The 19,304-nt window shown below is 42.9% G+C and overlaps 5 protein-coding genes across 5 annotated transcripts; 3 read left to right on the top strand and 2 right to left on the bottom strand.

Annotated features, from left to right (window-relative positions):
* The first annotated feature begins 3,111 nt into the window (after nucleotides 1-3,111).
* LOC133892271 (uncharacterized) lies at nucleotides 3,112-4,362 on the top strand. The gene has a single exon (XM_062332957.1). It carries the CDS (start codon nucleotides 3,112-3,114, stop codon nucleotides 4,360-4,362), a length of 1,251 nt encoding a protein of 416 aa, XP_062188941.1.
* On the bottom strand, nucleotides 4,232-5,887 carry LOC133892957 (glutathione S-transferase T3-like). The gene is made up of 2 exons (XM_062333943.1): nucleotides 5,337-5,887; nucleotides 4,232-5,259 (listed from the first exon to the last, which is right to left on the bottom strand). Exons 1-2 carry the CDS (start codon nucleotides 5,775-5,777, stop codon nucleotides 4,693-4,695), a joined length of 1,008 nt encoding a protein of 335 aa, XP_062189927.1. The 5' UTR covers nucleotides 5,778-5,887; the 3' UTR covers nucleotides 4,232-4,692.
* Nucleotides 5,888-11,818: 5,931 nt separating this feature from the next.
* On the top strand, nucleotides 11,819-15,657 carry LOC133892451 (uncharacterized). Its single transcript, XM_062333239.1, has 12 exons — nucleotides 11,819-11,916; nucleotides 12,046-12,066; nucleotides 12,194-12,294; nucleotides 12,393-12,450; nucleotides 12,559-12,602; nucleotides 12,734-12,814; nucleotides 13,694-13,764; nucleotides 13,842-13,952; nucleotides 14,152-14,234; nucleotides 14,446-14,662; nucleotides 15,190-15,273; nucleotides 15,482-15,657. Exons 1-12 carry the CDS (start codon nucleotides 11,889-11,891, stop codon nucleotides 15,555-15,557), a joined length of 975 nt encoding a protein of 324 aa, XP_062189223.1. The 5' UTR covers nucleotides 11,819-11,888; the 3' UTR covers nucleotides 15,558-15,657.
* A 374-nt stretch (nucleotides 15,658-16,031) lies between these two features.
* LOC133892450 (RNA-binding protein CP33, chloroplastic-like) lies at nucleotides 16,032-18,218 on the bottom strand. Its single transcript, XM_062333238.1, has 4 exons — nucleotides 17,520-18,218; nucleotides 17,310-17,411; nucleotides 16,901-17,197; nucleotides 16,032-16,487 (listed from the first exon to the last, which is right to left on the bottom strand). The coding sequence occupies exons 1-4, from the start codon at nucleotides 17,925-17,927 to the stop codon at nucleotides 16,290-16,292; spliced, it is 1,005 nt and encodes a 334-aa protein (XP_062189222.1). The 5' UTR covers nucleotides 17,928-18,218; the 3' UTR covers nucleotides 16,032-16,289.
* Nucleotides 18,219-18,240: 22 nt separating this feature from the next.
* On the top strand, nucleotides 18,241-18,747 carry LOC133892270 (uncharacterized). Its single transcript, XM_062332956.1, has one exon. The coding sequence runs from the start codon at nucleotides 18,241-18,243 to the stop codon at nucleotides 18,745-18,747; it is 507 nt and encodes a 168-aa protein (XP_062188940.1).
* Nucleotides 18,748-19,304: the final 557 nt, after the last annotated feature.

Raw genomic sequence — 19,304 nt, 5'->3', positions numbered from 1 at the left:
AGAGTTTTGAGTTGCAGTGTGGGAGCAAAGCTCCGCCGACTGAATTAGCTGTTAGTGCGCGAGTTGAGTTGGGTTAGGCTTCGTCGTCTATCCGGCTGTGTCTTTTTGAGTTTGGTGTCGTCTGTCAATCGGAGTTTGTTTTGTCGTCTTGGGGTCTTTGTGCCGGTTTTTCTCTCTGAAACTGTGCACCCGTTTAGGGTTTCAGGCCTGGTTTTCCCTAAAAACTAGGTCAACTCTAACTTCTTCTTTATAATATATCCTCGGCTCGAGCTCTAGCTTGCCCGGTTCTTTCAAAAATCTGAATGAAACACATCGGCGCTATTAACAATGTTTGTATGCATCTTTGTTAAATGCAAGAAAATTCAATCTACTCATCGCACCTCTTATCAGTTAGGACCGGGCATTTGTGCCTGCTCATGTCGTACACCAGTACTCTGGTATGTAATGCCAACAATGCTCCCCTCTTATAATTAAGCTTAACTCGCTATAACCACCATGCGAAGATTGCTGTTGACTCCTAACGAATTCGCCACACCATTTCCTTGGCAGAGTTAAGCAATGGCATTGGATGATCAAATTTTATAGGGTAAGCAAGTAATGGTCAATTTAACTGTCACCCTTTCAGTGCATACAAACATTTCTATGTTTTTCTTCTGCACAAATAAAACAGTAAAATAATTGCTTCCTCAAAAACTTGTCCCTGTCGTCCTCAGTTACAGCTGAAGGGGCTGCCGAAATTGCCTAGGTTAGTGCTTTTCTCATTGTTTACTTGTATCTAGATGATGAAAGAGAGCTTGCTCAGACTGCAGCCTGTCTGCTAATCATATTGTCGTTCATGTGTCTGAAAATCTTTTCCTGAGACCTCCCAACCTCAGCAATTGTGAGTTGCAACACACACAAGGCAATACGAGTTTCGATTTTCTCTAAAGCTGCCAGACATTTTGATCAAGCCATTCTAAACAGTTAGTACCCAAGTATCGACATCTGGCTAGCTCCCTCAAGAAATGAGATAACTGCAGGGTCTGATAAATTTTAGTTGTACATCGTCCCTTGTCAATCCCTTCACCTGCACATCCAGATACTTATGTACCACCACCAAGTAGGATAAGACGAACTGAAGAAGTAAAAGGTTCCCATAGCTTGTGCATAAGGGTAGGTGATATGTTAAGTGGAGGATCAAAAAGTACGAGTAAAATGTGGTCAATTGAGCAGCATACAATTAAGTAGAAAAATGGGTAAACATGTAACACTGAAAACAAATCTCACTGCTTGTATCCGGTTGGCTACTGGTGAACAATGAAAGGCCAAGATCACCAGTTTTTTAATGGAAAGGAACCTCAGTTAGATGAGCAATCAGCATCTTTTTCTCAGTAATCTTTCTTATTCCAGTAAACTTTTCTCCAAACACAAATTATCGGATAGGAAATAGTGCAAAGAATGGGTATAAAGGCTGTGCCACTACTATACCATTAAAATATAACCACCGAACTGCTTGCTTTGTCATTGGAGAAGGATCGTTAAGGCGTTTAAGTCATGGCCTTCCCTTCCTCTTCTTTGCTAAACACGCGATCTTAAATGGCAAGAACTAGCCTACCTGAAAAATTTTATTTAGATCTCAAAAATGCAACACGGTACATATAGCAGTAAGGCTAAATGCCAAGGAGGACTAAAAATTATGCTGGCAACTATGTCCCCAATCGCAATGTCTCTGCACCTACTAGTTCAAATCATCAACAGAATTCCCAAGGACCGTTCTGTTTCGAAGCTAGCTTTTCTTGCCTGAATACCTTCCAGCTTGCTGTGACTTCTCAAGAAGATGCACGGAATCGCAGCAAAGGGCCTACGATGGTGGTGTGGTGCCCCTTAGATCTCAACACGGGCGTTTAGAGTGCGTGTCTCCCAATTCCGGCCAGCCAAGCTAACCTTGCAAGAGTATGGAAGCTCAGATATGTGGCATAGATGGTCAGTTCAAGGCCAGTTAGCTAAACACATACAGTTTTAGCGGCCCGACACGTGCCAGGACACTAGCCAATTGGCGCTGCATAGAGTGGCATTGTGCTGAAAATGTGCTGGTACTGTATATTTCTTGTTCCCTCAAGACTAATGCTATTTAGAGTCCTCACACATAACAGCATCGATGTGCCAGTGATCATAGGGACCATGAACCATCTCTTTCCCATGCCTCCCAACCCTATACACTCGTGTTGATGCATATAAGTCTGTCTAGTTCCATTGAGAATAATGGGTTCCATGTCTCTCCTATTTTCCTATAAAAATATGTTGTAACTCGAAGGTTGGTGATATATTTATGATTGGATAGGTAACCAAGTCCATTGCATTGTACTCGCCAGGTTGCACTAATTGGAGGAGATGGAAAGATTCTGACTAGAAATTGGCATTCAGTCCAGGTTCAATCAAATTTCAAAACCCACTCGGTCCTTGGAAGGCTATTTAGGCCCACTAGCTCAAGTTGAGCTCTATCCGGGCCAGGCTTGGGCTCGAAGTGGGAGCTTGGATCATCAACCCTCTGACACAAGCAATTTCTTCAAACCTTAAACAAACTTTTTTTGGTACAAGATCGGACGTACACAAGCACTCACGCAGATGTACCACACTTAGAGCATCTCCAACCGAGTCCTTATATTTAACCCCTTATATCTTCATATAGGGGTTCTCCCTATCCAGACTGACCCCTTATTTCTCTGTGAACTCCAACCGGTCCCTTAAATTTGACCTCCTATATTTCACTCACCTATATTTTAATACTATTCTGTAACTACCAAATTAATTCTAACGGCTATATTTGTAACGATTGTTTTCCAACGGCTATTTTTTTCAACCGCTTTTTTTTTTCAACGGCTATTTTTCCAACGGCTATTTTTTTCCAACGGCTTTTTTTTCTAACGGCTACTTTTTTTGTAACGGCTAATTCTAACTCTACATATACCCAGCCAGTCCCCTGGTGCCATTCACAAGTCCCACTCCCTTGTAGTTCCTTCTCTGATCGAAATGAGTCATCGTTTTCTCTTAGATTCATCGTCGTCGTCAGAGGATGATGACGACGAACTCATTCTTGCTACACTACACCAAGCACACACTCAATATGCGCTTATGAATGCTGCACGACCTGGCGGTTCCGTGCCTGGACGTCAGTATATCAACCGCAACAGAGAAGCTGGGCATTGGAGGCTATACGAAGACTACTTTTCAGATGATCCTACCTACGGTCCAACTTTCTTTCATCGCAGGTTTGTAAATGGTCTATTTTTGTTTGTTCGTCATTTTTGTTCATCCTCTTGGGTTCGGCTGATTCTTATTACTTTCTTCAGGTTTAGAATGGCCCGTTCTCTTTTTCTTCGCATACTGCAAGCTGTGGAACAACATGATAATTATTTTGTGCAGAAAAGAGATAGAAACGGACGTCTTGGGTTATCTCCTTTGCAGAAGATAACCGCATCATTTAGGATGCTAACTTATGGATTAGCAGCAGATGCTATTGATGATTATATTCGGATTGGAGAAAGTACTGCTATAGAGAGTCTTAAAAGGTTTGTGAAAGCTATTATTGAAGTCTTCGGTGATGAGTACCTGAGATCCCCAAATAATAATGATACAGCTAGATTACTTGCAATTGGAGAGCAAAATGGCTTTCCCGGTATGCTTGGAAGCATAGATTGCATGCATTGGAAGTGGAAGAATTGCCCTGCAGCATGGCAAGGTCAGTTTACCGGCCATGTGCACGAACCCACCATTATTCTAGAAGCCGTTGCTTCACATGATCTTTGGATTTGGCATGCCTTCTTTGGTTTACCAGGATCTCACAATGATATTAATGTTCTTCACCGTTCTCATCTATTTGCAAAGCTAGCTGAAGGGCACGCTCCAAAAGTGAACTACACCATCAATAGTCATAATTATACAATGGGGTATTACCTTGCAGATGGCATATATCCTCAATGGGCCACATTTGTTAAGCCAATACCATCTCCACAAGGGAATAAGAGGAAATATTTTACGAAAGTACAAGCAGCAATGAGGAAGGAGGTGGAACGAGCATTTGGAGTTCTGCAAGCTCGTTTTGCCATTGTTCGTGGGCCAGCAAGATTTTGGGATCAAGACACACTAGGACAAATCATGACAGCTTGTATCATCATGCATAATATGATCGTTGAAGATGAGCGAGATGCAGAAGGTGACCACCATTTTGATGAGATGGGAGAAGTTGTGACAGTTTCCCATCGTCCTACGGCTGAACTGCAAGCGTTTCTTCAAACTCATCAAGCCATTACTAACAGGGAAACTCACTCACAGCTTCGTGATGATCTAGTCGAGCACCTGTGGGAAAAATATGGAGGGGTGTAGTGTATGTAGTTGTACCAATATAGTCGATACCTATCATGTACTATTTTAATTATGTCTACACTTGTAATAATGTACTCAGTACCTATCATGTAACGTTTTTAACTATGTATGCAGTTGTAATAACGTATGGTAATGTATGTAGCTTTTTCATCACACAACAACACTACAAGTGCATACAACTAACATAGATAGTCCATACAACTAACATAGATTTCGTACAACACACTTAAAGTTCATACAACATACTTAAAATGCAAACAAAATTCTTAAAGTTCATACAACATACTTAAAGTGCCAACAAAATACTTAAAGTTCCATACATAAAGTAGCTCAACCCGAGCCTGTGCCAAACCGCCGAGCGATGATCTCATCCTGCAAGCTCGTATAGTATTGTCGTTGTCGCTCACTCATACCAGTAAGATCCATATTCATCACCTTATCATCTTCAATCCTTCTCCTTAACTCAATATCTTGTTCCTTCAGTTCAATCCTTTTCTTCTCAAGTGCAAGTCTTTCATCATAGCGCTCTTTTTTTGCAACCTCTTTCAAGGCTTCTGCCTCTTTCTTCTTAGCCCACATGTTTTCCAATGCTTCCATGTAAAGATTATCTCCAGGAGAGACAAGATTTTTACCTCGCCGCTGTCGCTCTTTCTCCGCCTTCCTACCTCCTGGCCTAACCACGGGCTCTGAAGTATGACCCTCCCCATCATCCCCTAGATGACTCTCGTTGGTCCCAGGAGTGGACGACGGACTTCCAGTGGTGGATGTTTTCTGTTTTTTCTGGATACACGTATCCTTCCACTTTTGCTCGTGCTGCAAGATATTCCAACAATGCAACAATCCGAACGATCTGCCCTTCGGATCTTTTGACTTATACAATTCACATGCATGCATTACCTACACATGTAAATACACCTTATTAGACTTGCACCACCATATGAAATGACAATCAAATAAAGAAGAGAACATTATACCTTATCTTGTTCTGTCACCCCGCTTTGCCTCCTGTTTTGAATCTGGACATAACATCCACAAAACCGGTTAACACCTTCTAGTATGACAGACCAACGGTGCTGGAGAGAATTGGAATTCCGATCAGATGCAAAGTCCTTGTGCTCGTGAAAATAATCAGTAATTCTTTGCCAATACGTAGCACGGGATTGTTCATTCCCTTGTATAGCATCCAAACTAACTTCTAGCCATGCCGACACCAACATGTTGTCTTCTTTTACACTGAAATTTTTTGATCTGGCCTTTTTTGCTTTTTGGGATGCACCAGCTTCTACATGTGACAGTTGTTGCTCCTCATGTGGGCTTACAAATTGACTATCATCCCAATATGGTCCATTGTCTTCAATATTTTGCTCACTCATCAATTCCAAAAAACCATCCATTGTTGTAACCTGCACATGCATAACACAAATTGAACCATGATACTAATTTCTAGCATTGTAAAATATACAGTTACCTAATTTCTAGTATTGTAAAATTTCTACAATTAAATTGAGCATCACAGTGGCCGGCCGGATCATCTCTTTGTCTAGCTGGGCAAGAAAGGGCGTGTGTGTTTGGTTCTACGGCTAGAAAAGCTTGCTAGCTCAGCTACCTTCTTCCCCCTTCATTTCTGTGAGAGACAATACAGCAGCCTGGAGCTTCATCCAAGTGAGCTCAGCTCTATCCAAGAAAGCTCGATCCAAGTGAGCTGAGCTGTGAAAGACAATACGGCAGCCTGGATGTGTCCTCCTCCCCTGCTAGTGACGCCCCCAACGAAATCAAGCCGGTGGTAAGCCAAATCGAGTCTGCACCGTACGAACTTGGGCTGGCGGCGGGTGAAATCGACCGCTGAGTTGATTTGGGCGGTGGACGACCTCAATTTGGGCAGCAAGAGCTCGATTTGGGAGGCGGCAAAGCTCGATTTGGGTGGCACGACTTTGATTGGAGCGGCGGCAGAGCTCGATTCGGCCAAGGGCTACGTCGATTTGGGCGCGAGTTCCTTGTGGCGGCAGCGATGAAGCGAGTAGGCGGGCGCTCGGCCGTGCAAGCGCGAGCGCACCGGCGACGCGGGAGGGCGCTGCGCTCGGGCGACGCGGGAGGGCGCTGCGCTCGGGCGACGCGGGAGGGCGCTGCGCTCGGGCGACGCGGGAGGGCGCTGCGCTCGGACAGCCAGGGAGCGTGGGATCCGGGGCCAGCGGTGACCTTCGGTATAGTCTCCTCCTCTACCGCCCCTCTCTCTCACACATCCGGGAACAAAACGGAAGAGCAATGGGGAGGGGAACGAACCTGCGGTGGCGCGAAGGAGATGTCCGTGGCGGCGGGAAGACGCGTTCGTTGACGGATAGGGAGCCCCTACATCTGAGGATCGAACGATATGAAGAAGGGGGTCCTCAAAAATAGGGGTTCGGTTGAGGGACCGGTTGGAGAAGGATTTGAGTGTTTTTTTGCTAAATAATAGGGTAAGGAATGAGAAAAGGATCCGGTTGGAGATGCTCTTACACACACCGATGTAGGGCATGCATAAATAAGATTATGCACTCACGCACATATATCACACTCACACCCATACACACCTCCTCGCATCTGTTCTTCCAAAACGACACTTGCTCCTTATCAAAGAAACTTACAATGACCATTTACTTGAACTATTATATATTCATAAAATAGTAGCACTATTTTACATCCTAGGTGAAGAAACATTGCGATTTTACTGAACCAAAAGCTAGCGTTCAGTAGAATCTCTTCGGTAATGAGTAATTTCTTTCCAAATTCCAGTAACTATAGTGTCGAACTGTGGGTGCCCTAGTAAATATAGTAAATAGAAATAAGAAAATATTAATAGTAAAATTTGAAATGTTTTGACTACACATTCCAAAATAACGCTTCTTCGCCATGGAGGTAGTAAGGTTACTATTCTAGCCTATCCAAAAAAAGAAGCATTCTGGCCAAATAAAACCAACAAACTAAAGAACGTTTGTTGTTGAGCTTGGGCCGGGTAGGGCTTGGTTTCAGTCCAGCCCAAGTTGAAGCTCGGAGCCTCACGTAGACACAAGCAAGAAAACTCCAAGACTTATCTCCATCTCCATCTCGATTCTCTTTAGATCTATTTGTTTAGCTGCAAAGTATGAAAAATAGTTTATAGATTCTGAATTATAAGAAGTTAGATTATTAGAAGGTAGATTGTACAATCTGCAGAAGCTGATAAAATCTGAATTATTGAATTATTATAATCTGGGGCTATATTGTTACAAGCTGAATCGTGATCTATTATTTCAGCTTGCAGATTGTGAATCACAATCTAGCAATTGCAGGCTAAAATAAACTGATTATTTGAGCTTGCAGATTGTGAATCACAATCAAGCAATTGTAAGTTGAAACAAATATAGCCTTAATTCAATCAATTACAGTAATTTTATAAAATTTTGCTCAATTAAAAAATATTATTAGTTCAACTAAAAAAATATCAATAAATACCCTTAGATTTACCAATTTGCATCCTACTATCTCAGGCCTCCTCCCCCGCCACGACGTTGACACCATCAAGTTCATCAGCAAGCCCTTAGCTAGCTCCCTCTCCGCACCTCCTCCATCCTCCCCTCCCTAGCCCCTATTCTCTTAGCCGTATTAAACCTCTGTCTTTGCCCTGCCCTCCTCTTCCTCCTCCAACCTTCTTCTCTGTTTCCGGCACGGCGGCCAACACACCAGATATCACCGTCAACTTCACCAGTAACTCATGCTTCTGCAACATCCTCCCATTCCGTGTTTCGGTTCATGCTTAGCATACAAGTGATCGGTTGGTTCTTGCCTTTTTTTTCATGTGACCTATGACATGTTATTTGTTGCTACTACTGCAAAGATGGTATTAAAATATAAATAAATTATATATCTTTCCTTATTAGTTCAGACTTTTAGATGAATTAATATATATATATATATATATATATATATAATATATGTTCGAAGACTCAAAGCATTTGCCACGCAAGCAGTGCCACCCCCACCAACATCCCCGCTGTCCTCGCCTGCATGTGGACCACTGGCGTCGACTGTATCATTGTTTGTAATTGGACATAAGTTGCATGCGGGCCACTTGCTTAGCATACAAGTGATGGGTTGGTTATTGCCTTTTTTTCATGTGACCTATGACGTGTTGTTTGTTGCTACTACTGTGAAGATGGTATTGAAATATAAATAAATTGTATATCTTTTCTTATTAATTTATATTTTTAGATGAATTAATCGATACATACAATATACGTTCGAAGACTTAAAGCATCTGCCATGCAAGCAGTGCCACCCCCGCCAACATTCTCGCCGTCCTCACGTGTATGTGGGTCACCAGCGTCGACCGTATCATTGTTTGTAACCGGACACAAGTTGCAGATACTGAATAGGCTGTAGAACAGGCAGAAAGGTGATGGTGCTTTTCAGGAAAAAACTCCATCGCAATAGTACTGTTTCTTTTTACACATTGGTCTTATTTGGCACAGCTAAAACTTATATGTTTTGGCTGAAAAACGGTTTTTGCTGAAAGATGTTTATCACTTTTGACTTTTAGTTGTTGGGTTTTACGAAATTTTTTTAATTCTCAACCCACCAAAAGCCAGAAAAACCAATCTCATCCAGCTTACCAGCTTTTAGTTCATTTCATTACAAGCCAACTTTTCAGAATTATGTTGTTTCAGCTTATGACTTTTGAGAAGTAAAAGACAACAATAAGCTGTGCCAAATGAGGTTATTATAGTGCTCAAGAGGAAGATAAAAAGTAAGATGAAATGCCTTTTTTATGATGTTAACTACAGTTGACAGCATGATGAGATATAGCTGCTTCCATTATGAGAAGGGTCGTTAAGGCGTTCAAGTCATGACCTTGCCTTTCCTCTTGTCTGCTAAACATGTGGCGTTAAATCGCAACTACTTGTGCACATTCAGAAGTTCTTTTTCGTTTAGAAGAAAACTATCGAACCCGAATGTTTATTCTATCTGAAAAGTGAAGTTTGTCGGTAAAATCTCAAAAGTGCAGTCGCAAAAAACAAATGCATGGTACATAGCACTAAGGCTGAAAAAGAAACAAAGGGAGGGCAGCTAAAATTGAGATTTTTTCAAATCAGCACAAGATCGAATATATTCTATAGGATCGACCTAGTATCAAAGTTCTTCTTTTCTGATCAAAGATCTTGCAGCTGTGGATTTTGAAGACCGAACAGCAGCCCGGGGACTACTCGGGATTGTGGCTACTGATCCAAATTGCATGTTTGTGCGCTGACGTCACATTGGAAACATAAATTTCTACCTTCCCAAAGAATGGTGCTAGCTAGAGTCGGGATCGCTGCAATAACATTCACAGGAACGCCATGACATCTGCTTCCCATGCCTCCCAACCCTATACAGTCTAGTTCCCTTGGAAATTATACATCCCTCTAAGTATATATATACACACACATTTGGAGGGGTGATGGGGATAGAAGGGGCTTCATAACTCAAAGGTTGGTGGTGTATATGTCAGTGCGTGTGTTCGAGTCTACGTGTTGTACTGGAGTTTTAAAAAAGAATTATTTAGATTTATGTAATTACAAAAATTACGGTTTTGAAATATGTCATTATAAATCCGGTATTTGAATACACGTCATTATAAGTCTCTTAAAATTAGATCAATATCATTACAAATCTCCTAAAAATTGGATCAATGTTATTACGAACCTCCTAAAATTTTAATTCATGCCATTACAAAATGTGCCTGATTTGTAATGGTGATAGCATGGATATAATTTTCAAGAGATTTGTAATGGCATGTTTTTCAAATACTAGATTTATAATAATATATTTTAAAATTGTAATATTTATAATGGCATGAATCTAAATAACTTTTTTTTAACCAACGGTCCATTTCCATTAGTTGATTTAGTTGGAGGCTAATTAGGCCCACTAGCTCAAGTTGGGCCGTATTGAGCTCATTGCAGCTCAAGTGGATGCTTCGCTTGGGAGTTTTTTTTAATATATTTTCTAACTTAAAAATTTAAATAAATAGTTCTCGGATGAAAAAAAATTACAGTAATAAACGCCTACCGCCCTCTCAAAGAACTACATCACTTTTAAAGGGTGGTAAGGATGCCACAATGATAAGCACAGGTCTTACCATCCTCTCAAAGGGCAGTTAGCTCTTGCAGCCCACCTGAGAGGGCGGTTAATATTGTTCCAGCTATGAACAGTACTCAACGCTTAATTTTCTTTTTTCATCTCCTCTATTCAAAATAATGGTCTTCTGTTTCTCCAAAAAATTTAAAAAAATTTATACATATTTCATAATCCATGTGCAACCCATTTTAATTAGATGCACTTAAAAATCATGTGTATAATTTAAACTAAAATTCTCTAAAAAAGGTACTTTTATAACTTCTAGAAATTATTAGGGGCATCAAATAAATTCTCAAAAATCTAGAAAAATTCACTAATATTCTTCTTATATGATGTACTGATTTCTAAAATTATTTTTAGCCCTAGGTTATATGGTGAAAAAGTGAGTTCCTCTATAATGCTCTATTTATATGTATTTTTATAATTTCATACGATATTCTTCTTTTAACTCTATTTGAATTCAAACATATAAAAACCTAGGGCTGAAAATAATTTTAGAAATTAATCCATCGTATAAGAAGAATATTAGTGAATTGTTCTAGATTTTTGAGAATTTATTTGATGCCCTAACAATTTCTAGAAGTTATAAAAGTACCCTTTTTTAGAGAATTTTAGTTTAAATTATACACATGATTTTTAAGTGAACCTAATTAAAATAGGTTGCATATGGATTATGGAACATGTAAAAAAAATTTAAAATTTTTGGAGTAACAGAAGAATACTATTTTAAATAGAGGAGATTGGAAGAGAAAATTGAGTGCTGAGTACTGTTCGCCACAGGAACAGTACCTAACCGTCCTTTAAAGGGCGGTAAGGTCTGTGTTTGTCACCGTGATATCCTTACCACTCTCTCAAAAGGCTGCAGCCCTTTCAGAGGACGGTAGGTGTCTATTCCTATAAAATTTTTTATCCGAAAGCTATGTATTTAATTTTTTAAGTTAGAAAATATAAAAAAAAAAACTCCTTCGCTTGGAGCCTCACATGCGAAATTGCAAAAGCTCAAGGAAGCGAGCTACTGGAACTCTATTTGTTCCTTAAAAAAAAGGAACTCTATTTGTTATGGATTTAATTTAAGCTTAGCTTGAAACCTTACTCAGTCAAATTTAAATTTAGCTATAAGCTTGTGAGTCTGTCAAATTCAAACTTAACTAGGTCATTAAAAGTTTGACTAACTCTAACGACTCGAATAATCAATGTCCACTCACTTTAACCAAATTTATTTTTTTAATCTCACTGTCTAACCAAAAGTTTAATAGTGTAACTTTAAAATTGTATGATATATACACATGTGGCTCACAGGGGTATAAAATGAAAAGCTCTAGCCTCGTCGACAGCCCTACCTTCAGGTCAGGCTCAGGCTCCATCTCCAGGTACCAGCTTCCTCGCGCGCCGCGGCGATGGCGTCCACCGCCGTCAAGCTCATCGGCAAGTGCTCCCTCCCTCTCCGCACCTTTCTCCACTCTCCCTCCCCTTGTCGCTCTTATCCGGACTGACCCTCTGTCTTTGTGCTGTCCTCCTCTCTTCTCCGTCTCCGTCGCGGCGGCCACCCACCAGACATCGCGGTCAACTTCACCGGTAGCTAATTCTTCCACCACATCCTCCAAATTTGTGTTTCGCTTCCTACTTAGCGCGTAAGTGGTTGGCTGATTCTTGCATCCTCCGTGTGTCCTGTGCCGCGACGTTTGCTGCTACTGCTGTGAAGATGGTATGTTCAAGGGCATCTACCACAGCAAGCAGTGCCACGCCGCCGACATTCCAGCAGTCCTCGCCCGCGCGTGGGCAGCCGGCGTTGATCGTATCATCGTATACCCCCCCCCCCCTCCCCGGCTTCCATTTCGCTGTCCCCTTCTTGCCTTGGTTTCATGGTAATTTCTTGTGTTCTTGGTTTGCTGCGACTGCAGGTTACAGGAGGGTCGCTCAAGGAGTCCAGGGAGGCGCTGGAGATCGCCGAGACCGATGGTAACCTCAGCTGCGACGATGTGGTTCATTAACCGGTGTGGTTGTTGGTGCCTATGAGGTGTTCGATGTTACGTGGCTGAGAAGTTTTCTCATGTTTGTGCAATGCAGGGAGGCTGTTCTGCACGGTGGGCGTGCACCCGACCAGATGTGGGGTAATGGTGGACGGTGTTTCATAGCTGGCATTTTGAGATTTCTTTTTATGGAAAATGGCAGTTTGAGATTGGTCTGTGCAATTGTGCATTTGTTGTTCTTGTTTGCGATCTATTGCCTTTTGGATGGTTAGGAGTTTGAGGAGAGTGGAGACCCGGAAGGGCATTTTCAGGCACTGCTGGCTCTGGCCAAGGAGGGGATTGAGAAAGGCAAGGTTTGTGTTTGCATGGCACCGTTTCCCAGCAGAATAACAGGCAAATCCTGTTCTGACTGTCACTTTTTTCCAACCTTTTATTAACTTGCTTCTTTGATTACCAACAGTGTTCAGTAGGGGACAATTCCGCTGTCCTGCTCGGAATTGGAGCCACTGAATGTTTTCATTGATTCTTACTTAAACAAAAACACTATATGAATAACTGTTCTCACTAATTGTTCAACGAATTTTGCCAATTCGGCAGTTCGATCTATGATTTCACATTCATGGATGTTGATGAGATCCTTCCATTTAGTAGCTCCTTAGGATGGCATAGCCTTAACGTTAATGGCAAGGTTCAAAAGAGGAAAGGCTTGCGGTGGATACCTAGGCACCCAGAGACGAGGAAGGGCGTAGCAAGCGACGAAATGCTTCGGGGAGTTGAAAATAAGCATAGATCTGGAGATTCCCAAATAGGTTAACCTTTTGAACTGCCTGTTGAATTCATGAGCAGGCAAGAGACAACTGGCGGGAAAAAATATTTTAGTTGCTTATATGCCTTAGGAGTGTTACAATTTTGAAGACGCAATTCTAATTAGCCAATGTTTGGTATATGAGATATTTGTACTTCTTTTCACATCCGAAAATATGAATGAACCCAAGTGCAAAAATATCCTTACCTGGACCAGTGCTTATGAAGTATGGAATGTGAATGATGTGCATAACAATCCACAGTTCAACAGTTTTTCCCTGCAAACATGTTTGATTAAATCTTTAAGTTTATAAATATGAATATGTGATTGTGTAGCAACTAGCAAGCCATTCAGTAGTTATTTCACTCTATGCTGTTATTTTGGACTTGAAGCTTGCAACCTTATATGTCAAATTCAATTTCTGCAGGTTGTGGCCGTTGGTGAATGTGGTTTGGATTATGATAGGCTTCACTTCTGTCCTGCAGATGTACAGAAGAAGTATGCCGTTTTGTTCACATAAGCAAACAAACAAACAGTTATTCTACACGTTTTCTGAGTTATTTGTTTCATCTTAGGTACTTTGAGAAACAATTTGAATTGGCTGAATCAGTAAAATTGCCAATGTTTCTTCACATGCGGGCTGCCGGGGAAGACTTCTGTGAAATCATGTCACGGAATATGTACAGGTGTTCCATAATTCAATAGAGATTAATGCTTTTCTTGATATGAAGCAATGCTGGGTACACTTCTCAAATGTTAGATCCAGAATTTGTACTGAACCTGCCGAAAGTAGACTGTTTGTTGTAGATGCCCCCCTTTCTTAGTTCACTTGTAATTTGCACAGGTATTCCCTATATGTCTGAGAGCTGAATTTCTCTATGGCAGATTCCCTGGTGGGGTTACACATTCCTTCACTGGCACGGCCGAAGATCGTGACAAGCTCCTTTCTTTCGAGAAGATGCATATAGGTCATCTCCTCATAACATTACAAACCTGCATGTGATGTAACATGACAACTATACAACTGGAGTTATTTAAACACTTTATTACTAGTAGTTATATGTTGAAAATTTTCAATTTGGACAATGACCAAAGCAGCAGCAGCATTTTGTATTCTGTTCTTTCATTACTCTGAATAAGGTCAGATAAATCATAAACATATATGGACCACCTCTGCAGGTATCAATGGCTGCTCTCTGAAGACTACTGAAAATCTTGAGGTTCTACGAGGCATTCCTGTAGGGAGGTTAATGATAGAGACAGATTCTCCATATTGTGAGATCAGAAATACTCATGCTGGAATCCAGTTTGTAAAATCGGTCTGGCCATCCAAAAAGAAAGAAAAGTATGAGCCAGATTCAACAGTAAAAAATCGCAATGAGCCTTGTTTAGTCAGGTAAGTCAAGACAGCTTTGCATGATTTTCATTAACTCCAAGTTTCCTGATTCAGTTAGTATTTAGACCGGTTCCCGAGTTTCAACTGAGAAATGCACTTCAACACGTGTAGGGATTATTTGCTACTCATGCACCTTGTACCCCATTCCCTTTTTTTTTCTAAAGAGACCAGCCAAAACTTATGCTCGTCTCTGTAAAAACATTAAAGAAGTAAACTTGCCTTTAAATGGAAATTTGGAATTCTCTCTTGATCAATGAAGTTCTGACTTCTGAGCATTGTTAATTCAGTGATATGAAACCTATTTCATTAGCCTCGTGCTCCGAGATGCAAAAGCAAATTTATTCTTCTTCTTTTTTTTCTTTTTTTGCTGCTTCCTTATAATTCTCAAAGCATTTCATTGTCATGACTATCCAACTGTCGTTGGACTGCAAGTTGAATTCATCAGCCTTGTCTTTTATACATATTTATGTATGGACATCACTTTTGCCTCTGAAAAATTCTTGTAACTAGACAATTATCAATTTCAGGCAAGTCCTTGAGGTAGTGGCTGGATGTAAAGGAATCACCGACATAGAAGGTTTAAGTAAAACTATCTACCACAACACATGCAGGTAAACTGTGTCTCATGCTGAGATGATCTCACTGGATGTCACTAAAAAGAAATAAGCCTTGCCCCATTATGGTTATGTATACGAGAGCATAAAATACTCGTCTACGCTGATAGGTTTTCTTAATGTTAGAGGTTATTTTCCTAATACTACTATCTCCAGCTCTGTGGTGTCTCAAATGATGTGGTTAATAGATCTGCCTACCTTGCAGGATCTTCTTCCCGCAGGATCTTGATGCTTCTGCGGATGCACAGCTTGAGAGTGGTACTGCTGTCCAGAATAGCTGATGGAAAGAGGGAACGAATTTTTGAAATGTTTCATGTGATTGGTATTTGGCTTCACGTTCCAACTTGCCATGTGACATATATGAAATCTTTTTGGTGACTATGTATGAATTCTTTTTGGTGTGTTAAATTGTTATTCTTCAACCATCGCCAAATCGCCATGTGACATATGTTCACGTCTTTACAAATGTCCATGCAAGTTAGGCACATTCTCACCATGCACATCGCCATGTGACATATCTTCACGTCTTTACAAATGTCCATGCAAGTTAGGCACATTCTCACCGTGCACATCCCAATTTTTGGGCTTATGGCCATCATTTTCAAACAGTATTTCTTTGTGAACTAAATTTGCATAAAAAAGGAGCTGAAACCATAACAGGTATCAGTTTTTCTTTAACAATTGAGATAACTAATACATCTCATATCAATAAAGGTCTAATGGATACAGTGCATGAGTTCATCCAACACTAAATAGAACGAAACATTTGAACTGAATCATTTTACAGGAAGCAAAGGGCTACACGGTTGCACTTTAGATCAACATATTTTTGCAGAATACATTACACAATAATTGCAGTATCCAGATATGTAACATATTCTAATATCTATAGCTGAATCCTCACTTTAGCATCACTTGTGTCAAAATTTTCACTCAAACCGATACAACTTGGATTGGAATGGCTGAATTTGTGAATCAGTACAGGACATCATATAACTCCTGGCTCTAAGTCACTAAGATGCTGCTGTTGTCTGTAAGTTGCTCTCTTCCAAATCTGCTTCAGATGATTCTGAACTGTTGGCTGCTTCCGTCTCCGTATCAGATGTGTCTGAAGCAGTTTCTTCCTGCTGTGCCTGCACCCCACTAGGCGGAGAACCAGCTGGTGGGTTTTGTTCCGCCAGGCTAAGTCGAAGTGGCCTCCCTTCCAGCTCCTGCATTACCATTCCATAACCATGTTAACCACTGCTTTGCCAGGGTGATCTGAGCATGATTTGTGAACTTAGAAGGTACTCTCAAGTAAAACTAAACATGATCACGAAATCACAATTTACAAGCTACTTCGATAGTTGGATCAAGTACATCTAGCATATGCATTGTCCAGTCCAGTCCAGTCCAATCATTGCTTAACACTTCCATGTTACCAGTCATTGGCTAACACTTAGCACATGCCATCAGTATGACTCCCATGTGTGCGCAAAATACCATGAAAATTCAATTTTAAGTTGTCCTGTTGCTGCGTTTCATAATTCAATTTTAAGTAGCTGTATGAATTGACATTTGCTAATCGGATAAGGTGATGCAGCGGGCACTGAACAACATTGTCCTAGATCAAGACAGAACATACCACTCCATCCAAAGCCTCCAATGCCGCCTGTGCGTCCTCTGCAGTCCTGAAAGAGACGAAGCCGAAGCCCCTGGACCGGCTGGTCTCACGCTCGAAGATGACCCTGGCGTCAAGCAAGCCAGGCTGCCCCTCGAACACCGCCCTCAGCACGTCGGCACGCACTCCCCACCCCAAGTTGCCGGCGTAAATCTTGTGCGTGCCATCGTCACGCCTGCGGCCACCCATTGTGACCGATTTGCTCGCCCCGCCCCGCGGCACCTCCGGGTAGTTGACCCTTGCCGTCCTCCCTCCCAGCAGCTTCATCGAGACACATGCCAAGATCATGTCAGCACATACACATTCATGGGCATGAGCAAGACCCCAATTCTGTGAATTGAAGAAGAATTGGTCCAATTGGTGTGGAACTTACGGCGCCATCGAACATCTGGATGCCCTTGGCGGCCTCCTCGGCGGTGGCCATGGTGACGAAGGCGAAGCCGCGGCTTCGGTTGGTGACCTTGTCATAGATTATCTGCAGGGATGGGAGCCATCAGCCATGATGCTGTTCAGGAATTGGTCCATGGACGATGGACCAGGTAAGTGAACGAAGAGAGGATTTTGATTGGTTTGGTGCGCGTGCCTGCGCGTCGTCGACCCTTCCGGCCTCGGAGAAGGCCTGGGAGAGCTCGTCCGAGGTAAAGGAGTAGGGCAGGTTACCGACGAAGAGCCGGCCGGGCTCTTGGCCGCGCGGCGGCTGGCTTCTCGGAGAAGAGTACGCGCGCGGGGCCTCGACCTCCTCTTCCGGATCGTCCTCTTCTTCAAAGTACTCCTCGTCTTCGTTAGCGTAATCTTCTCCGTCGGAAGAGAAGGCTTCGCCGGCAGCGGCGGAGGGTGGAGGCAGAATGGAGCGGCCTCGAGGGGACGCGAAGAGGTGGAGGCCGACACGGTGGCGCTGCAGGCTCTGGAAGCGGACGCTAGGAAGCGGTACGGGGACACCATTAGCCGCGGGCTGGAGCAGAGAGCGAAAGGTGGCGGCGACGGCGGCCATGGCCGGGGAGGAGGCGGGAGAAGCAAGGCGTCGGAGCTGGCGAGTGAGGTGGGGCAGCCTCTCGCCGCCGATAAATTTCTCCTTATCCGCTGCCTATTGGGCCGTTGGGCCTAGAGCCCACGGCCCACAAGGAATCAGCCCCTCTCGGGGATCAACACCAACTCGACGTGTTCCTTCCGCGGCGGCGGGACGCCGTCTTCTTCTTCCTCCCCAAGCGGCACCGCTACTCACTCAAAAGAAGCACCGCCGCGGCCAAGCGCAGCTCCCGAACCCCACCGACACCTCGCTATCGGCGCAGATCGCACCGACGGTAATGGCGTCTGCCGAGCCCGCCGCTCAGTCGCACCTCGCGCAAGAGTCCTCCACATCCAGCGAGGCGGCCGCGGCCGGGCAAGAAGAGGCGCCGCAAGAACCGGTCCCGGAAGCAGCCGCGCCAGGAGCGGAGGCGGAGGAGGAGGAAGGGGAGTGCGGGTTCTGCCTGTTCATGAAGGCCGGGGGCTGCAAGGACGCCTTCGTGGCGTGGGAGGAGTGCGTGGAGGCGGCGCAGAAGGAGGATTCCGACATGGTCGAGCGCTGCTACCAGGCCACTGCCAACCTCAAGAAGTGCATGGACGCGCACGCTGACTACTACGCGCCCGTGCTGCAGGCCGAGCAGGCCGTCGCCGACCGCGCCGAGGCTGCCGCCGCCGCAGCAGCAGCCAACGACGCCGGTGAGGAGAAGAAAGAAGAAAACGTTTCTGAGAAAGCGGCAGCTTCCTCCCCGGCGGCGGCGGACGGCGAGGGGAAGAAGGAAGAAGCGTTTTCTGAGAAGATTGAGTAACAGTTGGTGGGCTGGGTATTTGGTTCATACTTCCTGAGGTTAATTTTTTGTTCCCTTTTTGGGGACATAAGGCTGTTCTGCGCGTAATTGATGGACGTGGTATCCAATTTACTGAAGAAATTTTGATACTCTTATGTGATCTCTGAGCATGATGAGGTTACATGTTCTTGATGTATGTTACTTCTTTTCATTGAAACTATAGGGACTGATGTGATACTTCTTGCATTGAAATTACGGGGCTCGATGTGGTGCTTGCATTGGAACTGTAGGGTTTACTGTCTCACTTCTTGCATTGGAAATACTGAACAAATATTAATTATTTTTATGCTATCTCGGATCATGATGAGGTTACCTGTATTCAATGTATGTTGATGTTTTCATTGAATATTATTGTCTCATTCTTGCATTGAAATTAAAAAATTACAGGGCTCAGTGTGTTGTTTGCAAAATTGTGTTGCTGGGTAGTACATGAGACAAATTTGATTGGTAGTGCAATGTCTATAGAGTTACGCTTTTGATATTACAGTGCTGTGTAATGAGGCAAATTTACAATCGGT

Source organism: Phragmites australis, chromosome 15, assembly GCF_958298935.1.
Source record: "Phragmites australis chromosome 15, lpPhrAust1.1, whole genome shotgun sequence".
In the NCBI taxonomy this organism is placed as follows: Eukaryota; Viridiplantae; Streptophyta; class Magnoliopsida; order Poales; family Poaceae; genus Phragmites; species Phragmites australis.
This window is presented reverse-complemented; position numbering and strand designations above follow the sequence as displayed.